Source organism: Mixophyes fleayi, chromosome 5 (genome assembly GCF_038048845.1).
Source record: "Mixophyes fleayi isolate aMixFle1 chromosome 5, aMixFle1.hap1, whole genome shotgun sequence".
NCBI classification, from domain to species: Eukaryota; Metazoa; Chordata; class Amphibia; order Anura; family Limnodynastidae; genus Mixophyes; species Mixophyes fleayi.
In genome coordinates, this window is record NC_134406.1 from 13,303,227 (window position 1) to 13,323,162 (window position 19,936).

Consider the following 19,936-nt stretch of genomic DNA (forward strand, 5'->3'; position numbering starts at 1 on the left):
ATGCAGCGGCAGTCCTCTCCTCTGCTTTATGCAGCGGCAGTCCTCTCCTCTGCTTTATGCAGCGGCAGTCCTCTCCTCTGCTTTATGTAGCAACAGTCCTCACCTCCGCTTTATGCAGCGTCGGTCCTCTCCTCTGCTTTATGCAGCGTCGGTCCTCTCCTCTGCTTTATGCAGCAGCAGTCCTCGCCTCTGCTTTATGCAGCAGGAGTCCTCTCCTCTGCTTTATACAGCAGGAGCGCTCTCCACTGCTTTATGCAGCAGCAGTCCTCTCCTCTGCTTTATGCAGCAGCAGTCCTCTCCTCTGCTTTATGCAGCGGCAGTCCTCTCCACTGCTTTATGCAGCACCAGTCCTCTCCTCTGCTTTATGCAGCAGCAGTCCTATCCTCTGCTTTATGCAGCAGCAGTCCTCTCCTCTGCTTTATGCAGCGGCCGTCCTCTCCTCTGCTTTATGCAGTGGCAGTCTTCTCCTCTGCTTTATGCAGCGGCAGTCCTCTCCACTGCTTTATGCAGCGGCAGTCCTCTCCTCTGCTTTATGCAGCGACAGTCCTCTCCTCTGCTTTATGCAGCGGCAGTCCTCTCCTCTGCTTTATGCAGCGGCAGTCCTCTCCTATGCTTTATGCAGCAGGAGTCCTCACCTCTGTCACTCACCGGACTGTGAGTGCCATTTCTCCTGTGTTCAGGAACTGTGGCCGTCCGCCATCCTGAGGGTCTGCGCATGTGCAGCCCTTATGAAACCTTCAGTACCTGTTGCTTTTAATTGACTGGATGATCAGGCAACCCTCCCTATTTAAACCACCTGTGATCATTACCTGGTTGCTTGATCTTGGAGTCTCATTCCCCATGAGCCTCTGAAGGTGTTCCTGTGTTTCCTCGTGTATTCAGCTCCAGCTGATTCCTGTCTTCTACGATTGTGGTTTCCAGACCACTTCAACTCTCCTGTGTTCATCGTGTCTGCACTCAGCTGAGTCCTATCTGCTACTGCTGCCGGATTCCAGTCCGCCTCAACTCTCCTGTGTTCAGCGTGTCTGCTCTCCGATTCCTCCGTTACTACTGCCGGTTTCCAGATCGTCTCAACTCTCCTGTGTTCATCGTGTCAGCTCTCCACTATTCCTGTCTGCTACTGCTGCCGGATTCCAGACCGCCTCTACTCTCCTGTGTTCAGCGTGTCTCCCCTCCGCTGCCTTCACTACTACTACCGGATTCCAGACCGCCTCTACTCTCCTGTGTTCAGCGTGCCTTCCCCCCGTGCTTTCGCTAATTCTGCCGGATACCAGACAGCCTCAACTCTCCCGTGTTCATCATGTTTCCAGTTTCACTTACTACTGCTTCCTGAGTATTGCTCCGTTGATTACCGGTTACCTTCCGTGCGCTGCACCAACCTGATTACCGCTTCCATCCTCCAGTGGTCTCTCCTCCTGCCGGCGTTCAGCCGTTCAGGTATCCCTGCACTTCTCCTTGACAGCCTGCTCTCCTGAACCGCGGTATGCATACTTTCCATTGACTTTGCTATTGTATTGCATATCCGTCTGGACTGTGTTGTGTTCATCTCCGGAGTCTTCCATCTACTGAAGCTATTGTTACTATTGACTTTGTTTCCTATTACCTGGATCTCTATAGTGACTTTGTATACTTCAAGCAGCGCTTGTCAGTTATAATTTTATTGTGGTTATCATCGTGGGATCAAGTTCCGTGTGCCCCGTGTATTCTCTGCATTCCATTCATCTCCTCGTGCCCCTCCTCACATATATATAGCAGTGGTACAACTTGCTGAACGCAGACCACTGACTCCTGTTTCCCATTGGCACCAGTTTCAAGTATCCTCTCACATAAGCAGTGGTACAACTTGCTGTACGCAGACCACTGACTTCCCCGTTACCTACTTGCACCTGGAATCCATTCCTTCACTATAGACAGTGGTACAACTTGCTATACACAGACCACTGACTCTCACTACCTCCTCTCTACTCCTGGACATTCCTCCTCACTATAGCAGTGGTACAACTTGCTGTACGCAGACCACTGACTCTCCTCACGTTTCCTTGTCCATCTGGTTCCTCCTGTACATACATCTAAGTCATTACCAGTTGCTGCTAGTCATAGACTTTCCTTGAGCATTCTCTCACCATCTGCTGATTCTCCTGTTCCGTTGTCACCCTGCTACCAGAGGACCATAGTACTAGCTATATTACTCTGGTAAGAACATCATCTGGTGATATCCTGGGCAAAGACTCCTAGTGCCCGTGACAACCTCTGCTTTATACAGCAGAAGTGCTCTCCTCTGCTTTATGCAGCAGCAGTCCTCTCCTCTGCTTTATACAGCATCAGTCCTCTCCTCTGCTTTATACAGCAGAAGTGCTCTCCTCTGCTTTATGCAGCAACAGTCCTCTCTCTGCTTTATGCAGCGGCAGTCTTCTCCTCTGCTTTATGCAGCAGCAGTCCTCTCCTCTGCTTTATGCAGCAGCAGTCCTCTCCTCTGCTTTATGCAGCGGCAGTCTTCTCCTCTGCTTTATGCAGCAGCAGTCCTCTCCACTGCTTTATGCAGCAGCAGTCCTCTCCTCTGCTTTATGCAGCGGCAGTCCTCTCCTCTGCTTTATGCAGCGGCAGTCCTCTCCTCTGCTTTATGCAGAGGCAGTCCTCTCCTCCGCTTTATGCATTGGCAGTCCTCTCCTATGCTTTATGCAGCAGGAGTCCTCACCTCTGCTTTATGCAGCGGCAGTCCTCACCTCCGCTTTATGCATCGGCAGTCCTCTCCTCTGCTTTATGCAGCAGCAGTCCTCTCCTCTGCTTTATGCAGCAACAGTCCTCACCTTCGCTTTATGCAGCGTCGGTCCTCTACTCTGCTTTATGCCCAGTTGACCCCAGCTCTTATTGAATAATACTCTATTCTGTGCCACACCAGGCTTCATGATGACCCAACTCTTATGAATAATACTGGCCTGGGGGTGGGTTACTCCATACAAAGACACGAGGAAACCTTCACCATCAAGGTTATCTTCAACAAACAATGCTGCCACTGGCCGTAAATCCTGTGATGAATTGGGCGAAGTGAAATTAAGCCCTATTACTGCAAGAACTACCCACAGTGCCCCTACCATTACATTGTTTTGCAGTGCTCCTCACAGGGACTCATACCACCCAACTTTCCAAATTTATTTAGCACAATCCCAATTTGTGGGAACTGTCCCATGGTATGCACAATTGTCTTGACTTGACAATTGAAAGGTGATGTTAGGAGAGGGGAGGAGTGTTTGGGGGCCATGTCCATGGGAGTGACCGTGTCACGCCCCCTTTCGAAGGAGACTTTGCCATGTCCCAATTTAGATGTGATGAGGGAGGGGGGCAATTACTGTGATGAGGGAGGGGGGCATTTACTGTTATGAGGGAAGAGGGGCATGTACTGTGATGAGGGAGCGGGCATGTACTGTGATGATGGAGGGGCAATTACTCTGATGAGGGAGGGGGGCATGTACTGTGATGAGGGAGCGGGCATGTACTGTGATGAGGGAAGAGGGGCATGTTCCGTGATGAGGGAGGGGGGCATTTACTGTGATGATGGAGGGGCAATTACTCTGATGAGGGAGGGGGGCATGTACTGTGATGAGGGAGGGGGGCATTTACTGTGATGATAGCGGGGGGCATGACTGTGTTGAGGAAGGGGGGCATTTACTGTGATGAGGGAGGGGGAGCATTTACTGTAATGAGGGAGGGGGCAATAACTGTGATGATGAAAGGGGTCATTTACTGTGATGAGGGGGGGACATTTACTGTGATGAGGGGGGGCATTTACTGTGATGATGGAGGGCAATTACTCTGATGAGGGAGGGGGGCATGTACTGTGATAACAGAGGGGGCATTTACTGTGATGAGGGAGGGGGCAATTACTGTGACGAGGGAAGGACATTTACTGTGATGATGGAGGGGGGCATGTATTGTGCATAAGGAGGGGGCATGCATGTCACTGAGGGAGGGGTGCATATACGGCGAAGAGGGAGCGGGGTTCCTTCCAGATTAATTTGCACTGGACACCACAGTTCCTGATGACAGCCCTGCAGGCACAAGCTGTTGTTTCATAGCTCATTGGTTGCATTAACAACTGTCCTCAATGAGCTGCTGTTTGCACGTTCATGGTGCACAATACAGGACTGGCTGTATGGTGTAAATAAACCTATGTACAGATTTGACCATGCCAGATTGCTCCATTGTGCAATGTACCAAGTTTAATGATAGCAAATGGCAGATTAGTTTACATGGGCTACTTAACACGTCCGCCTGCGTCTCAATTGTCTCCTGCCTGTATGCAGTAATATTCAATATTTCGGACACACAATTTGTGATGTGTATGGGGGAGACAACTAATACTTGTTAAAATGTGAAACTTTTACAAAATTGTATCAAACAGTTTTTAAATTCTTTGCTGTTTTGAAGCCACATCATACATCAGTGTTGGCTAACCTGTGGCACTCCAGGTGTTGTGAAACTACAAGTCCCAGCATACCCTTCCAGCAATAAGCTGCTATATATTGGCAAGCATGCTGGGACTTGTAGTTTCACACACCTGGAGTGTCACAGGTTAGTCAACACTCATTGCTTAGTATAGCCTAGAAGAAAAAAATACTGATGTCCCATTTCAGGCACAGTATACCACAATATATTAATGCTTGTCTTACTACACTTTAATCAAACAAAGAAGGAAAACAGAAATCTGTTTATAAATAAATATTAACCCATGAGATGCTAGAACAATAAATGCAGGTTTTGTGGTCCAGTTTTGCATCATCACCCATCACTGTTGCAGACAGCTCTGTTGCTGCTGAAGCATCTCATGCCAAGTGACAGCGTACTGTACAGCTACATCTGCTGGTAACCTGCATTGTCTATCCCTGTGAATGCCTCCGATCAGAGCTGTAATGCAACAGGAAATGTGACCTCATTCTGCCTGACAGCCGCTGACTGCACAGACTATTTTTGAAAGGAAACAAGTGGTTTGAAAAGTGGACTGCCCTTCCCAAAACGGCAGAGTACTCAGACATCACGGATCAAGAGTTCAATATTTGGAGTAACTGTTGTTTGATGTAGGGTCCATGGAATCCATTGTACTTTCTGTGCAATGACTTGAATCTTGCTGCAGCTACATTGGCCAATAACAGCTGGGACCTCACCAATGAACAGCTACTGTGTAGCTAAAAGTAACCAGAGAAGAATCAGCAACATTCTACAAAAGCTGGAAGATAGCAGAACAGCTACACTCTGTCAAGAAGTTGTAGTTATATAGAGAAAATTTACCTTTATATATGACTGGTAAGTAATACCATTTAGAAAGCATCTTAACACTGTCCTGTGTGAATTGTTTGCATTTATTCTCAGTTACCTGAATATTGGTTTCATGTAAAGCTGCACTAACACCTAGTAAAAATCGTTACCAAGTTACCCCTTCTGGCACCCTGAACCACTTTGGGGAGGGGACTGATCAGTTTTTCCTGGGACTCCTCCATTCCGTTTATAGTCCTGGAGGGACCGCAGGGGATGGGAAGTGAGTGAAAGGACCAATTACAAGCCGCAGTCAAGAGATTGTGCATTGTGAATGGTCCTGCCTCTGACACACCCCCTCTGCCACCAATTAAAGTTGAGGAATGAAATTGATTTGCCGGTTTTCTTTTGCAGGAATACAGGCGCCAGGAGAAACGTCCGCATGTAGTAGCCTCCTGAGGGTAAATTTATTAAGCTGCAGGTTTGAAAAAGTGGAGATGTTGCCTATAGCAACCAATTAGATTCTAGTTATCATTTATTTAGTACATTTTACAAAATGACAGCTAGAATCTGATTGGCTGCTATAGGCAACATCTCCACTTTTTCAAACCCGCAGCTTGATGAATTTACCCCCTGGACTCCAGTTAGGGCAGATGGCCTTAGTAATATTTTTTACCCAGGTGAAAGTTCAGCTTTAAATAATGAAGTGATGTTTTCTCTCTGTTTTATTCCATTCTTGTTAGTACTTCAAGTAAGTTCTCAATAAAGTTTTTGGCTTTTCACATGTTTTTTTTCAGTATAACAGAGTGCATGCATTCCTTCTGTGCACTAAAGCTTGTTTTACTCCAAAGGAAAACAGAGATCAGGCTGCATGGGTCAAAGAAAATATGTATTGATTAAAAAAAAAAACAACAAAAAAAACAAGCACAGGTGCCAAGAAAATTCGGTCCCCTTTAACCTGCTGATGCTGCAAAAATGATTGCTATATATATTGTAGTGACTAACCAGAAGAGGGGACTACAAGTACCAGAATGCCCTGACAGTAGGACATGCTGGAACTTGTAGTTCCATAGCAGCCAATGAGATGCAGGTTGTATGATTTTTTTCCATTCATTGTCCCTGATAACAAAATCCATACTTGCCAACTATCCCTACTTTCCAGGGACAGTCTCAGTTTTTAAATATTTATTCTTCGAAATATCACTTTTTTTCTGTAGATTGGATTTAGTCATTGCAAATACATTACCCATATTGCAACAAATGATTTAATAAATGTAGACCAGGGGGTAAATGTATCATAGTCCGGGTTGTACAAGTCGCCGGAAATCGGCGAGATGAGAGCTTAAATTTAAAGCGGCGCTGCCTTGTAAAGGGAAACTTCCCTTACAAGGCAGCGCCGCTTTAAATATAAGCTGTCATTTCGCCGATTTCCGGCAATTTGTACACCCGGACTATGATACATTTACCCCCAGAAGGTAAATGTATCAAGCTGAGAGTTTTCCGGTGGGTTTGAAAAACCAATCAGATTCTAGCTATCATTTATTTAGTACATTCTATAAATGACAGCTACAATCTGATTGGTTGCTATAGGCAACATCTCCACATTTCAAACCTGCCGGAAAACTTTCAGCTTGATACATTTACCCCCAGGAGTGTTTTTTTACCACCTTTTGAATCATATTTATGGCAAATTTGTGTGCAACATAGAAAATGACAGATTGAATGGGATTGACCACCTTCTGGTGACATTAATTTATTGGCTTGTGTACGCCCTCCTTTAACTTTTATTAACTACATTGTATTATCCTACCTGTTGTGTTTTTTAGGCAATTATTTATATCACCGGGGCTGTGCTAAATATTGTTATTGCTAGGATACAACAAAGCTATGATGTGCTCCCTGCTGATGACAAAATAAAGACAATGGGAAGTTAGAAAGGAAAGTGTTTATTAAAAGCTGCAGGAGAGAATGTGCAAAGGAATAAACAAAGCTGTAGGCAGAAAATGCAGCAACCCCCGACCACCCCCCCCCCCCCCCCGAGGGTGAGTCAGTGTATAATGTGATTTGTTATATGTCTAGTTAAACATCGTGGGCCTGATTCATCTTTGTACGTAGTTGCACGTAACCACGTAACTTCGGGTTAAAATAAGAGCACGCAACTTCACCCGTATTCAAGTCCATGCGGACCTCGAGATGCGTTTCCATTTGAATCTGGGTGTAAGTACTCTCTGTCTGAATGGAACTTGCTGTATGTAGGCAGACAGACAGAACACAGGATACACACAGCATATGTGCAATATAAAGTACCGTCAGAACGCATAAAAAAAAAAAAATATTTAGCAAATAAATTAACAACACATAATACTATAATCATTAATAAAAATATGTGTTTTAAAAAATAAACATTTTTTCACTGCATAGATTAGGATGTTCTTAATGCAGACTGTACATACTCAATGCGTTTTTAGGGGCGTATTCAATTGTTAGCATTAACGCTAGAAAATGAGCGCTCAAAAAATATTACCGGTAATATTGCGCGCGAAAAGCATTAATACGGTAGTTTACTCGCGAAATTTCAGCTCGCAGCTCAGGGAGCAGCGAGCTGAAATTCCGCGAGTAATTACCGTATTAACGCTAAGATTTTTTGAGCGCTCGTTTATCAGCGTTACCGCTAACAATTGAATACGCCCCTTATAGTCTTACTTGTATACTTACATGAATGTTTACATACAGAATGTTTCAATTTTATTTATTTAGAGTTTTGCAACGTTCGCTTAATAAACATCAGTGTTCACAATGTTCTCTGAGTTTTTCAAATATAAACAATAAACAATAATAAAAGTAATAATATATGACACACATGGATTACTTAATGCCTTTCACAACAGGAGGAACAGAACTTAATTTAAGAAGATTGCAAATTCTATTGACTGTAAGTTGTGGTGAATAAAGTGTTCTGTGTACAAAGCGACCTGGTTTCCCAGTCAGTTCTTGTGTTGTTCTTCAAGGAGCGCGCACATTGCTGGAATTCCAGACATCTGTGGGAATGTCAAGTGTTACACTAGCCCATCTCACTCGTAGGACTGCTGTAGAAACAATATCACTGTATAGTGCAGCTACTGTACCCGCGGAGTCCCAGGATCGCAACCTTCGCGCAATCTTATTATTGTCTTGTGTAAATATCATAGAGACAGGGCTGCTTCATCTCTGATGAATGAGGGGCCTCATTTAGAGTCAGGGGTTATTCCAGCTGGTAGGTTCAATTTTAAAATGTGAGGACAAGATTTAACGTTGGGAGGGGAGACATCCTGGTTAAATCGTAGTGTAAAAGTAAATCTGCTGAATATTTGTGTGCTATATACAAAAGTAGGTTCTATTTCCATGCGTGCAAAGAAACAAATTTGTATTGTACCATGGTTCGTCCAAGTGCAAATTTGGGGTCTGATTCATTAAGGATCTTAACTTGAGAAACTTCTTATTTCAGTCTCCTGGACAAAACCATGTTACAATGCAAGGGGTGCAAATTAGTATTTTGTTTTGCACATAAGTTAAATACTGACTGTTTTTTCAAGTAGCACACAAATATCAACTTTAAATTTCAGTGTACAAATAAGCTATCAAGTATTTGTGTGCTACATGAAAAAACAGACAGTATTTAACTTATGTGCAAAACAAAATACTAATTTGCACCCCTTGCATTGTAACATGGTTTTGTCCAGGAGACTGAAGTAAGAAGTTTCTCAAGTTAAGATCCTTAATGAATCAGGCCCTTGGACCCTTTAGATGGACTTGCTCAAAAGAGCCGATTTAAAGAGATTTCCCATCTTTAGGAAGGTTTAATTTACTAGTTTTCTACATGAGCTCATGCAAATTTTGCTAAATTCATTGATTGATTGATTGATTTGGCTTCCCTGTTTCATTCTATGTTTTTCACCAGGGCCTTTCCATCATCTAGGTAATCATCCAGATCATACATTTTTTAAGTTATATCAAAGAAAGGTAGAAAGAGTAAAACCAATATATCAATGTCCTGTCAGTATTTCCTTTTTTCTCCTAAAATACTATTCTTTCCAACCTTGTTTTTATCTCTAATAATCCATGAGACTGAGGAGACAATAGGAATGTCTTTATTACCTGTCATTATTTTACATTTTCATACCTCCCCACATTTGGGTAGGCGGCATTGGGACAGGGGGTGTGGACATGACACATGAGGGCGTGGCCTAGTGCTTTTGAAGGACTAGGTCTCCCTGTTCTCTCCTCTTCTCCCCTCTCAGCCTGTCCAGTGCCCTGCCGTTACATTAGTTGAAATGCACTTAAAATGAGTTTTTCTGTATAAACTGTGTCTGGACGAAATAAAAAGGTGTTATTCGAAAGTATTTGCTGAGCACAAGGATATGTAAAAACTTCTTTTGCAGGTTAAAAAGGGCACGGTGGAGCTCTGCTCACTAGGAAATTTCCCCTATATCTAACTATTCTCCTTTCATCTCGCAAAACAAAATCTTGTTTTTGCAGATTGGTGCATATTCTCTTCCCATAGAAGCAGGCTGATTCATGCACAAACATGGCGCCTCAAAAGATCATTTGAGCTGTGAGCCTGTAATTTTGTAGATAATAGGCTTTCATGAGTTTAGTTTGCACTTGTCTAAGTGAAAACACTGCACCTAAAGTTCTACCTAATGGGCCTGATTAATTAAGGAAAGGAAAGCAAAACAAAATTAATAACTTTGCACCTTGGCAAAACCATGATGTATTGGAGGGGAGGTAAATTTAACATGTGAGGACAGATTTATAGCTGGGGTAGGGCATGTCCTAGATCAACTTTAAATGTCAGTGTAAAAATAAAGTTATCAAGTATTTGTGTGCTACATGAAAAAACAGCCAGTAATTAACCTATGTGCTAAATAATAAACTAATTTGCACCCCTTGCATTGTAACATGGTTTGTCCAGGAGAAAACTTACTCATTTTTTTGTCTTACTTTCCTTAATGAATCAGGGCCAATATGTTTTTATAGTATATCTTAGTTGCTCGCCGTTGTTCTGTGATAGTGGCACGCATACGTATACTTTTTTAAATCAAATGCTATGAGGTGTCAGTTATCAATGTCAGTCGGCATTTACACCTGGCCTGTAAGTGGTGTCAAAGTTACATCTGGTAAGCCTACTTACGACAAACACAGAACTTGAATTGGCTGCATCTGCTTCAGACGCCGTTACAGTACATTGGCCTAGACCAAACTTTCTCAGTTTGAGGATCCACTGGACCCTTTGGGTCCAGGGGCAAAGGCAGGATTTGTAGATGGGGGTTTCCACACCATGCTGCCAGTGGGTGTGACCAGCATGCATGGAGGCGTGACTATAATTTTAGACAGTGCTTGGCTGCTCTCCAACTCTTCCTACCCCCATAATGGGGCAATGCTGCGTGCACTACTGTTAGGTGCACGCAGCTCTCCCTTTTCGAGCAGAGCTGTGTGAAGCAGGGGCAGGGTCCAGCCACCTCAATTATACAGTGCCACAGGCTTGAAGGGGGTTTCCAGGCACTAGAACCCCCCACCCCCACCCCTCGGTTTGCCTATGGGGTCATCACAATTTTTTCAAGGTACTTCTAAGCCAAAATAATTGCTGAGTACTCCCCCGCTTTGCTTATCACCGGCTGCAGCACCAATGTGAGATCACCGTGGCGCGGGCTGACTTCAAAACCTACTTTGGAGTAGGTTATTGGGCCACCTGCATTTTTTCCCCCTGTTAAAATGTTCCTAATATTCTGCTGAATTGAGTCTTGCCCCCTGGGCTAAAATTTGCCAATCCTCCCCTGACCGTGCCACCCCAGGGCGCACAGTTTGGGAACCACTGGCCTAGGCATCTATAAGTTGCTCAGACACAAATTGAATGCAATTGTGCTCATTATTATGATTATTATTATTATTTCTATGGCGCCACAGATTCTGGAACGCCTGACATAGGAATACAAATGTGATGGGCATGAAAACAGTAACAACTGCATGGGTACAGAGCTTATGATAGATGCAATTAACAGAACAAATCGCATGTCCATTTGTGGGTATGAGCAGAGTTATTTCACACAAGATACGTTATCCTACTGACCGTCTGTCCGAACATGATTCAGGTCCATTGTGTCAGGCGCCCTCTACGCGGTACTTCCACTCGGCGGAGACAGACGTCTGTCACCGCTGCTCTGCCCGGACAGGATAGCTGCGCCCCCCCAGCCCTGTCGGGCGCATGCGCAATGCTGGGCAACGGGACGCTTTCTTCGGCACTTCCTGTGCCTGTTTCACGGAACCTATCATCTGCCTCCTGCATCTATTTAAACCTGGCTCTGGCGCCATTAGGGTGCCAGAGTAACAGGTTCCTGCCTCTAGCTCCCACTGTGTTTGTGCTCCGTGTTTTGACCCGGCTTCCTCGACCATTCTCCAGTCTCTGCCTTCCTGTTGTGACCCGGCTAGCTGACCAATCTCTATTCTGTGTGACCCACCGTGTTCCTGCGACCTCGGCTTGTTTGACATTTCTTCTGGATTCTCCCTCTGTACCACGCCTACCGATTGGCTTGACCCAGACCGTCTGACTCCTCTTCACTACACCGGTAACTGACTAATAGGACCGCGACCTGCGTACCCTGTGCAGCAAAGTCCAAACCTCCTTGCAGGGGTCCCTGGTGAAAACCAGGGGTACGTTAGACTCCGCACCTATTTGCTCAGAAGCGCCAATAACGGTTAGTGTTCCTCTATATTCGGGCCTGACACATTGTGAGCAATTTGGATGACTTTTATGACGGTTTTCTCTCACTATAGAATCCAAAAACAAAATTCCCCTTTGAATTGCTTTTGGAATGATACACATGTGATTTCAGATTAGAGTGGGATTCAAGCACATTTCCTTACTCGCTCTATACTTTCTATTGGGAAATAACGTAAACGGCAAAAGTGCTATTTTGTTTGCAGTAGGTCAAGTAAAGAATGACAAAAAGCTAAAAATGTATAGAGGTTTCTTCCGTGAAGACGGGGAACGAAATCGGCTCCTAAATGATAATATATGACTTTTATCCAGTTTACGTCATAACACACTTTCAAGATCATTTCTAGAAGATCGGCCGGAAGGAACAAAATATCTTTTTAACTGAGATGATGTTGAGTGAGCTGTCAGTTATTAAATATGACGCCAGCTGTCGCCTCACCTGAATTGTAGTCAATGGATCACTTATTTATACATTTCACAGTGGGAAAGACTAAGACTACACAAGCAGCATAGGTCACACAGGTAGAGCAAAGAAAGCAAATTCCCAAAGTATTTAGAAATGTTGGTTAGAGTTGAAGAACAAGTTCATCATCATTATCTATTTATTTATATATCGCCACTAATTCCGCAGTGCTGTACAGAGAACTCATTCACATCAGTCCCTGCCCCATTGGGGCTTACAGTCTAAATTCCCTAATATACACACACAGACAGAGAAAGAGAGACTAGGGTCAATTTGATAGCAGCCAATTAACCTACCAGTATGTTTTTTGGAGTGTGGTAGGAAACCAGAGCACCTGGAGGAAACCCACGCAAACACTGGGAGAACATACAAACTCCACACAGATAAGGCCATGGTCGGGAATTGAACTCATGACCCCAGTGCTGTGAGGCAGAAGTGCTAACCACTGAGCCACCGTGCTGCTCCATAGAGATCTATGGACACTGCTGGTCCTGTGTGCATACACACTGCCTGCAGGAATTGACCAATATTGTTCCTTTGTTTATAGAGATATTTAGTCAGTTTATAAAATCAAATCAAACGATATGATGTGCTTTGGAACGATAAAACATGATCGTGGAGCGTACACACTAATGCCATATCGGACTTAACGGTTGTTTATTGCGTGATTTCCCCAATAATCTGGTGGAAATCCTGTAGTGTGTACCCAGCCTTAGTAAGATGCTGACTGTTATTTTGTTATGTGCTAAAACAACTTTTTTGATAACTGAGTAATATAAATGTATTATACAGATTTTGTTTTTTTTATTTTCACAAGAAAAAATGGGAGAAATGTATTCAATTGCTCTCACTGAATCCTTTTTTCGAGTTCTCATATTGACTAATAACGCAATGTAAAGTTTTGTCATATACATTATTTCATATTTATTTACATTTGTAACTCTTTTTTTTATGAATTATTTTTTTGCACGTGTGTATATTAGTAGTGTAATAATCTAAATCTAAATAATTTATTTTGCACAAGCAATTTATTACATATATATTTTTAAAGCAAGCATTGTCGGATATCTTTTATCTTTGGAGATGACGACTATCTGTCTTATAATTCATTTAGAAAATAGTAAATGAACATTAAAAAAGTATAGATAATACCTTGTGCTTGTACTTGTAAAAGAGGGCGTTAGAAGTGAGTTCTCAAAGCCTCCCTGCAGGATAGTGTATTATGTCCTTTATGAGTGTTGTAATAGAACTCTATTATATTGTACCAAGCATTAATGCTCGGTAATGTTGCAGACAAACTTTAAATTGAATTCATAAATGAATATGTGTGCGTACGAGGCCTTAGAATTCATAGGGGCGAATTCAACTAGCCAAAGTAAGTGGCCTGTGCTCTATTACTGTTAATATGGTAATTTTCACCACCCTGAGCAAAAACCAGTGCTAAAGATTAAAAAACTAACGGTAATGCGCGCTATTACCGTAGTAACGGTAATAGTGCGCAGGCTGCGTTACTTTCGGCAGTAACACGACCAACCAGATTCCACCCTCATATTGTGGCTATTATTTACTTATTGTTGCAATTTCCCCAGCCACCGTACACTTTTACTAGATGTGAGCACATTTTCCAAAGCAGGTCCACGAAATATTGACCTCATCCAACATTTGGCAGTGAAATTGGGCACGTTTCGTTGGCCTTAAGGGTCCTATTCTAACCACATCACACAGCAGGATGAATTATGCAAATTGTGAATTGATAAACACAGCGCGGAATAGAGAAGTCAAAGCAGACCTGGAAGATTGTGAACGTCACACCTCTGAGGAGTAGCCTGTTCCCACTCGAAAATCAATTTGCGTGAAATGGCATCCTAATATCGTTCATCACCATCCTTTCTGCTGACTGTTTTGTGTTAATAACAGGTAGACAAGCAGATCAGTATGTATACTCTGAGAGAAACAAGAGAAAGCATTTTATACAACGTGTAGCCATGGAGAATAGTGATTTATGCTTTGGTAATTGTGGTTGTGAATGAACGTTTATTTGTCTGAAAACATATATTCCTGTCCTACAACAATATCACAAATTGTTCTGTGTTTTAAAATATACCCAGCTGATAATATTAACAGAAAAATGGATGCGACAGGGCTAGAGCTAAATTAGGGACTTGGAAAGTGCTTCAGATAGGAGAGGAATTCCTACAAGTGGCATCTGTGTTTCATACTGTCCAGTGGACTGATAAAGAAACTGCACAGTCTACATGGTAACATTACGGACAGATAGAAGCGTTAACTCCTTACAAACCATCAGCCATCTCCTCTGATGGTCATGAACACCCAATTTTAGGTGCACTGCATTGGGGTGTAACTGCCTATTCTAGTTTTTTGACGTCTATGATTTCTGTATGTAACCAATTTATTTATTTATTAGGGTTATTTAATGCACTAAATCTGCATGACAAATGCATTTGTGGTTTTCATTTATCATGCCTTTGCCTTGTGGCTGAGCGCTTAGCAAATATGTTACAAATATTTCTGCATGATGTAGGTTTGCTGCACTTATTATGGGATTATGGATTTATTTTATCATGTAGTGTTTTCCAGAGAATTGGAGCTTACAGTCTGAATTCCCCACAACACAAGATACTAATACTTACCCTGCGCTCAGGAGCTAGATCACCTAATCCCTGTGTAGGAGAGCTAGAGTCAGCCATTAAAAACATTAAATTACAATTTAAACAATTTTCAAAGCGGTTAAAGGAGTTTGCAACCGTTGGACAACCTGTGCTATGTAGGGACTGTCCCCCTATAGACCCCTCCGGCTGTGGTCCTTCTCCAGAATCACCTTTCACCAGATCACTGCCGCTAAGCAGCGGTGTTGATGGTGAGTGGACTGGGCAGCTGATTCATACTTCCTTCAGTGTGTGTATATATTAAATAGGGCTCCAAATGCCCTCAGCGGCTGCTTGTTATACACCCCATATACAGAAATAAAGACAAAACGTGGGCACTCTTTCCCAAAGTCTTTATTTAAAATAAAGCCTAATATGATAACACAATATTATGTCCTATGCACAGTATCTGTCATCACACAAATACCCATGTTATCTGATTTCTTTTCACACAGATTATGAACACAAACCGTTCCAAGATGGCAGAAGAAACTCCCATGACGTCAACGCCGATAAAAAGAAAATGTACGTGTAAAATATCTATCTATCTATCACATATCTATCTATCTATCTATCTATCTCATATCTATCTATCTATCTATCTATCTATCTATCTCATATCTATCTATCTATCTATCTAATATCTATCTATCTATCTATCCATCTATCTCCTATTTATCTATCTATCTATCTCCTATCTATCTATCTATCTATCTATTCCCTATCTATCTATCTATCTATCTATCTATCTATTCCCTATCTATCTATCTATCTATCTATCTATCTATCTATCTATCTATCTATCTATCTATCTCCTATCTATCTATCTATCCATCTATCTCCTATCTATCTATCTATCTCATATCTATCTATCTATCTATCCCATATCTATCTATTCCCTATCTATCTATCTATCTGTCTATCCCATATCTATCCATCTATCTCCTATTTATCTATCTATCTATCTATCTCCTATCTATCTATCTATCTATCTATCTATCTATCTATCTATCCCATATCTATCTATCTATCCATCTATCTCCTATCTATCTATCTATCTATCTATCTATCTATCTATCTATCTATCTATCTATCTCCTATCTATCTATCTCCTATCTATCTTATATCTATCTCCTATCTATCTATCTATCTATCTATCTATCTATCTATCTATCTATCTATCTATCTATCCCATATCTATCTATCTATCTATCCATCTATCTCCTATCTATCTATCTATCTATCTATCTATCTATCTCCTATCTATCTATCTATCTATCTATCTCCTATCTATCTATCTCCTATCTATCTATCTTATATCTCATATCTATCTATCTATCTATCTATCTATCTATCTATCTATCTATCTATCCCATATCTATCTATCTATCCATCTATCTCCTATCTATCTATCTATCTATCTATCTATCTATCTATCTATCTATCTCCTATCTATCTATCTTATATCTCATATCTATCTATCTATCTATCTATCTATCTATCTATCTATCTATCTCCTATCTATCTATCTATCTATCTTATATCCATCTATCTGCATTCAATTAAGTAAATTATTTTCTACATTTCGGGTGCTGTTCCTTGATAGAAGGCCGCACTGACGCTGTTGGACGGCCGCCTTCACACTGCCGTCCTGCGATGAATGAGTCTAGTCTACTGTGAGGCAGCCGTAGGTGACATAATCATGGGACAGATATTTGGATTTGGTCATTTAATCTGAATGCCGTATAACTGGGTCACATATTACACAATCAGTGAGGTTGGACAGTTGACTCTCAGTAACTTGGCCTAATTGGATCTAAATGAACAAGGCTGCAAACACCTTTGTGTATCCTCAACAGCTGACCCCCGGCGGTGTCCTGAGGTTGTGACATTTCATTACTTCAACCTGTGCTGACAAACACCACTGTGAGCTGCATTCAGGGACATAGGTACATTGTATAGACCACATGGTGCCCTGGGTAACGGTAAGACCCCCTTGTGATTAATGGGGCTGGTTGATATTGTATCTCCCTATTCTTCATTAGATACCCAACTCACAATTCACTAAATACTTTAGAAATATTTTTTTTTTTTTTAAAAAAAAAGCTGGTGGGACTCCCCTAATGTCATTATCACCGAATCTGATGAGAAACTTCCCCAAATTATATGTTTCCCCAGTTCCGCCTCGGACCATCATACAATTATTTATGACAGGTCATGGCTCAATCATGGAGGCTTCATTTTAAAAGATAAGGTCTGTGCATAAGCCCTCCTTGGTCAATATAGGCTACGACATATGATTTAGCCAAGGCTACCTCTCCTGTTGTCCTTCCCCAAATTTCTTTATTGAATATGACACTTGTACCGCACAGAACGTTAGTGTTCTCAGGGAACAACATGTGCTGGCTGGATTTTTATACTGATTATCAGGAAGTTACTTACTAATCCGTCTGGAGCTCTGCAGATCAATGACAGATACCAATTGGAATATTTCACCTAAAATGAAATACAACAAAAAGCATCAAACTTGATTTTTTTTCCCCCTTCCAGAGAATCTTGGTTCCCGCCCATAAATTCTTACAATAACTTAATTCACTCTTACTTACACTGCAGAGCTACCCGTCAGCCCCGTATGCACCTTACTGCTCGATAAACAATTTCCAAAAACTTTCTGGTGTCTTCTTGAAATGTATGTTTATAGGGAAATGTTTATCCAGTGCCTTGTTAGATGGGCAGCTCACTCCTTTGTGACTAGATTAACCAGGTTCCTTTGTCTTTTTATATATTACACAATGTCAGATTATTTAAAATCTTATTTCAGCAGATCATTTGCAGTAAGGAACATTTATTCATTATTATATAGTCATCTATTATTTGTATGTGTATCACTCTCAATGCAGGCAAATATATATATTTTTATATATATATATATATATATATATATATATATATATATATATATCTATCTATATCCATCTGTCAATATATACTTGCAGGCAACTTACAAGATTTTGTCTCTGTATGTATATATATATATATATATATATATATATATATGTAAGCAACTTGTTGCAAGGCTGAGATACACAACATGAGGCTTGGGACTCCAAACTTGTATCTCCTTATTGTTACATATGCATTCAATTGGGATCTGTCTCTTTTGGTATTTCATAACAATTGTACCCTAAACACTGACACTTAAGGAGGAGATTCAATTGGTCATGTTACTCTTGAAAGTAACGCCACCCAGGCACTATTACCCTTGATACGGTAATTTTAATTCAGATTTCTGCTCGCGGCTCTGACATCCGGTTAAAAATCGATGTTAAGAATTACCATACTAACGGTAATTATGCGCAATATTACTGTAGTAACAGTAATAGTTACTATTATTATAGTAACCAAAATAGGGTGCAGGCCACGTTACTTTCAAGAGTAACGCGGCCAATTGAATTGTCCCTATAAGGTTCCATAAGAACGACAAACATTTTATTACATTTATGTACATTTTACTGTTCTAATCCTAATTTTTATATTCGACTACGGCACTACTGCTTAAATGTTGTTTTGTATGCAATTCTAAATTGTTTTGTTATGATGTATGTATGGACACTGCACAGTGCAACTTCTATTTATATCATTTTCATACTGTACATATGGACACCACATAGTACCCCTTCTCTGTATGTCAGTCTCATGCTGTACATATGTACACTGCACAGTACCACTTCTCTGTATGTCAGTCTCATACTGTACATATGTACACTGCACAGTACCACTTCTCTTTACGTTAGTCTCATACTGCACATATGTACACTGCACAGTACCACTTCGCTTTATGTCAGTCTCCTACTGTACATATTTACACTGCTCAGTACCACTTCTCTGTATGTCACTCTCCCACTGTACATATGGACACTGCACAGTACCACTTCTCTGTATGTCAGTCTCATACTGTGCATATGGTCACTGCATAGTACCACTTCTCTTTATATCAGTCACATGATGTAACATGATGTAACATGAAAGCTGACAATCTAACTTTCCTGCGTTATTTCCCTTGTACTCTGTGATTTTTATAATAACAGGTGTGACGTTACCCGGCGCAGGACCTTCACGATCACTGCCGCTCTGTCATTTACCACGGTGGTCATTTTATAGTGGAATATACTCATACGTTTCCCTTGTAGAAAGCAGTATGATATCATACACAACACATATTGCACCTTATCCCCTCCTAGCACAGAATAATAGAAACCTTCCGGTACTTACCTGTGATTTTCCTCTCCTGTCCAAACTCAACCAAACTTCTCATTTACAGTAAAACAATTTCACTACAAAAGTGTCTGTTGCTGGATGATTGCTGCAAGTTTGTTTTTGTTTTGTTTTTTTCTGCTTTCCACAATCAAACATTTGGAAACTCCGCTCTAGAAATATAAATAATAATAATAATAATAATAATAATAATAAAAAAAAATAATAATAGAAATCCTGCATTTGCCCCTGTAGTAGGCATCTTGCAAGGCTGAGATACAGTTTGGGATTACAAAATGTTTATGGGGTCTCCTGATTGTTAGACCTGCAAATCATTCAGTTGGGATCTGTCTCTTGTGGTATTCCATAACAATTAAACTATAATATAGGCACATTCACACTTAGGGTACTAGAACAATGACATGCACTGACACTTAAGGTTCCAGAATAACCACACACTTACACTTGCAGGGGGGGGGGGAAGCGGGGGGGCACATTTAGATGGGGTCTGCAGTTATCCACAATCCCCCCTTTCTCTAATCATGGAACCTT

The 19,936-nt window shown here is 41.5% G+C and overlaps 1 protein-coding gene across 3 annotated transcripts in view; it reads left to right on the plus strand.

Moving 5' to 3' along the window:
• The first annotated feature begins 4,843 nt into the window (after positions 1-4,843).
• The window catches only part of TMEM71 (transmembrane protein 71), a 51,402-nt gene continuing 36,309 nt past the window's right edge, over positions 4,844-19,936 (plus strand). For 2 of the 3 annotated variants that reach the window (XM_075211698.1, XM_075211697.1), the window contains exons 1-2: positions 4,844-5,298; positions 15,586-15,655. In XM_075211698.1, the coding sequence (XP_075067799.1) occupies positions 15,589-15,655 (67 nt within the window). In that variant the 5' untranslated portion in view covers positions 4,844-5,298; positions 15,586-15,588. The remainder of the gene's footprint in view (positions 5,299-15,585; positions 15,656-19,936) is intronic. The other variant, XM_075211699.1, reaches the window with a different exon arrangement.